The sequence below is a fragment of the Apodemus sylvaticus genome, chromosome 15 (genome assembly GCF_947179515.1).
Source record: "Apodemus sylvaticus chromosome 15, mApoSyl1.1, whole genome shotgun sequence".
In the NCBI taxonomy this organism is placed as follows: domain Eukaryota; kingdom Metazoa; phylum Chordata; class Mammalia; order Rodentia; family Muridae; genus Apodemus; species Apodemus sylvaticus.
Window position 1 is genome coordinate 69,042,526 of NC_067486.1, and position 3,006 is coordinate 69,045,531.

General features: G+C 56.0%; 1 protein-coding gene across 1 annotated transcript; it reads left to right on the forward strand.

Moving 5' to 3' along the window:
- The first annotated feature begins 678 nt into the window (after positions 1–678).
- Positions 679–2,578, forward strand: LOC127666246 (E3 ubiquitin-protein ligase DTX1-like). The gene is made up of 4 exons (XM_052159049.1): positions 679–878; positions 987–1,148; positions 1,240–1,329; positions 1,862–2,578. Exons 1-4 carry the CDS (start codon positions 723–725, stop codon positions 2,084–2,086), a joined length of 633 nt encoding a protein of 210 aa, XP_052015009.1. The 5' UTR covers positions 679–722; the 3' UTR covers positions 2,087–2,578.
- The last annotated feature ends 428 nt before the right edge of the window (positions 2,579–3,006 follow it).

Genomic DNA, 3,006 nt, shown 5'->3' on the forward strand with positions numbered 1-3,006 from the left:
CTCCTTAACGGGCACTGCTAACGCTGCAAGCGACCGTCTCCGAGGAGAGGCTGCTGGAGTATGTTCTCTCTGAGGCTTCCCTTCCCCTCTGTCCAAAGCTCATCACTGACTCCAGGGTCCTCCTTCAGCAAAGGATGGCATGGGGACACACTCATGCAAGTGTGACTGGGTCCCCCCGCCCCCGGTCAGGAGCCTGTCCTGGGAGGTACCCCAAACCATGTTTTCTTTCTGGATCTTCAGCCTAACTAGCAAACTCCTTTTTTTTTTTTAAGATTTATTTATTTACTTATTTCATTTTTTTTTTTACAACAACAACAAAAGATTTATTTATCTATTATATGTAAGTACACTTTAGCGGTCTTCAGACACTCCACAAGCGGGAGTCAAATCTCCTTACAGATGGTTGTGAGCCACCATGTGGTTGTTGGGATTTGAACTCAGGACCTTCGGAAGAGCCGTCAAGTGCTCGCAACCACTGAGCCATCTCTCTAGCCCAGTGATGGACAGTTTTATGCCAAGTTTTCCACTCCGGCTTTTGCTTTTGCTTTGGGTGGTTACGCATTTAACCCTTGCTGAGGTGGGGGTGGGGGGTGGGATGCTAATCAGGCAAGGGAGTCAGCTCCAAGGTTTGCCATCTCGCCCCCCTCCAACTTTGTGGCCCTCTGTGGCCTTCCTCACGACCCTCCCCCGTCTCCCTGGCCCTCCAGGACTGTACCATCTGCATGGAGCGGCTGGTCACAGCTTCGGGCTATGAGGGCGTGCTCCGGAACAAGAGTGTGCGGCCCGAGCTGGTGGGCCGCCTGGGCCGCTGCGGCCACATGTACCACTTGCTATGCCTGGTGGCCATGTACTCCAATGGCAACAAGGTGGGCCACAAGGTGGGCTGCCGTGCAGGGGGTGGGGGCCGTGCGCTGAGGTGGGCGGTCGGTGCGGGGGAGGGGCCCAGTGGGACCCCAGGGACCTCACGGCCACACGGCCTCTCTCAGGATGGCAGCCTGCAGTGCCCCACCTGCAAAGCCATCTACGGGGAGAAGACAGGGACACAGCCACCGGGGAAGATGGAGTTTCACCTCATCCCGCACTCGCTGCCTGGGTTTGCAGACACCCAGACGATCCGCATTGTCTATGACATCCCCACGGGCATCCAGGTGAGCCCTGCGGGCTACAGCCCCAACTCTCTGCCCACCCCCAACCCCAAGACTCGGTCTGTGGTCTGAAATCCTCCTGCTGTCCCCAAAGGGCCCTGAACATCCCAACCCAGGCAAGAAGTTCACCGCCAGAGGCTTCCCTCGCCACTGCTACCTACCCAACAATGAGAAGGGTCGGAAGGTGGGTGCCCACCTGGTCTCCACAAAAACAGATGGCCGAGTTCCCGGCTGCCATCTTTTAGGCATGCTTTCCCTTGTCCCCAGTCCCTGTTGTCATTCCTTCCTAAGCCAGTATGCTAAACAGCAAGCCCTGAATCTACCTCCTCGTATTCACTAGTTAAGGATCAGAGAAGGTAAGGAACTTTAATGTGGTCACACAGCAACCAAGTGGCAGAGCCGGGATTTGAACCCAATCAGCCCTTCAAAAGCCTTCATTGGCACACTTAGGTCATTCGATTTTACTTACCATTTAAACCAAAAAGCCAGCACCTTACGTTGTCCTGTGATATCTCCAGATCTTTATCCGCAGGAAGTAATTTAGTACCAAGAGTGGGGTCTAAGCCCTGCCTGTACTGATGACAAGCCCCGAAAGAAACAGAACTTTATGTAGTGGATGTTAATGAAGCAGGCCAAGGCTCAGGCTGCTGTTACATTCACCCCCATCTCCCCACCCCACCCCACCTCCACCCCACCCCACCCCACCCCACCCCCAGGTGCTGAGATTGCTCATCACCGCCTGGGAACGCAGACTCATCTTCACCATCGGAACATCCAACACCACGGGCGAGTCGGACACCGTGGTGTGGAACGAGATTCACCACAAGACGGAGTTTGGTTCCAACCTCACTGGCCATGGCTACCCGGACGCCTGCTACCTAGACAACGTGCTGGCTGAGCTCACCGCCCAGGGTGTTTCTGAGGCCATGGCCAAGGCCTGAGGCCCGAGTTGCCCGCCTTCCCTCTTGCCGTGCCTCTAGCCTGGCACAAGCCTCCCTCCTGCCAGGCGGGAGGAGCCAGGAGCGCTTAAGGGGATCTGGCCGGTGGCTGCGGGGGATGATGGGAGCACACCAGGCCAGCTGGCTCCGACCTGTGGCTTCCGGCAAGAGCAGCAGAGATAGGACCACCAGCAAGAGCGACTTCCCTACAGAAACGATGGCGCTTTGCCCTTCACACCACACCACACACAAACGCACACGTGTCCCGTTGCACGCACGCACGCACTCACGCACGTACACCCACGTGCCTCTGGACCTCTCCCAGCTTGGGGAGAGAAGAGACAGAAAGGCCCCCATGACACATCCTGTGGATTCCACCTGTGTCTCCATTATATCTGTATAGGCTCGGCCCCTTCCCAGGACTTGAGTCAAGCACAGGATAGTGGGGACTCTGGAAGGCTTCCAGGGGCCAGTGTGGCCCTGGGCCTCCACCCCTAACCCATGTCAGCGCTGCCCACTGAGCACTGCAAAGCCAATGGGGTAGAAATCCCAGGTTACTGAGTAGCTTTTCGCAGGCCAGTGGGGACGAGGCTGTCTTATTTTGTGCTTGTGTCTATCTTTCCGGGACCCCGACTACTATTTCCTGTGCCCATCTCTTGACCTCTGTCTATCCCAGGCAAAGACATCGTCCTTGCCTCTCTGTAGTGGCTTCTCACCCACTAAACCGCTCCGGACATTTGAGACCCACTTCTGGCTTCAAGGCGAGGGCGAGGCCTTGTTCAGGCCACCTACTTATTTCATTTTTATGAATACACTGTAGCTGTTTTTCAGACACACCTGAAGAGGGCATCAGATCCCATTACAGATGGTTGTGAGCCACCATGTACATGCTGGGAATTGAACTCAGGACCTCTGGAAGAGCA

What these genes read in the sequence shown, in the direction of transcription:
- LOC127666246 (XM_052159049.1), top strand. Translation starts at nt 723, where the DNA reads ATGGAGCGGCTGGTCACAGCTTCGGGCTATGAGGGCGTGCTCCGGAAC. An exon ending in GCAACAAGGTGGGCCACAAG is followed by an intron (nt 879 to 986) that starts GTGGGCTGCCGT and finishes GGCCTCTCTCAG; the next exon opens with GATGGCAGCCTGCAGTGCCC. An exon ending in ACATCCCCACGGGCATCCAG is followed by an intron (nt 1,149 to 1,239) that starts GTGAGCCCTGCG and finishes CTGTCCCCAAAG; the next exon opens with GGCCCTGAACATCCCAACCC.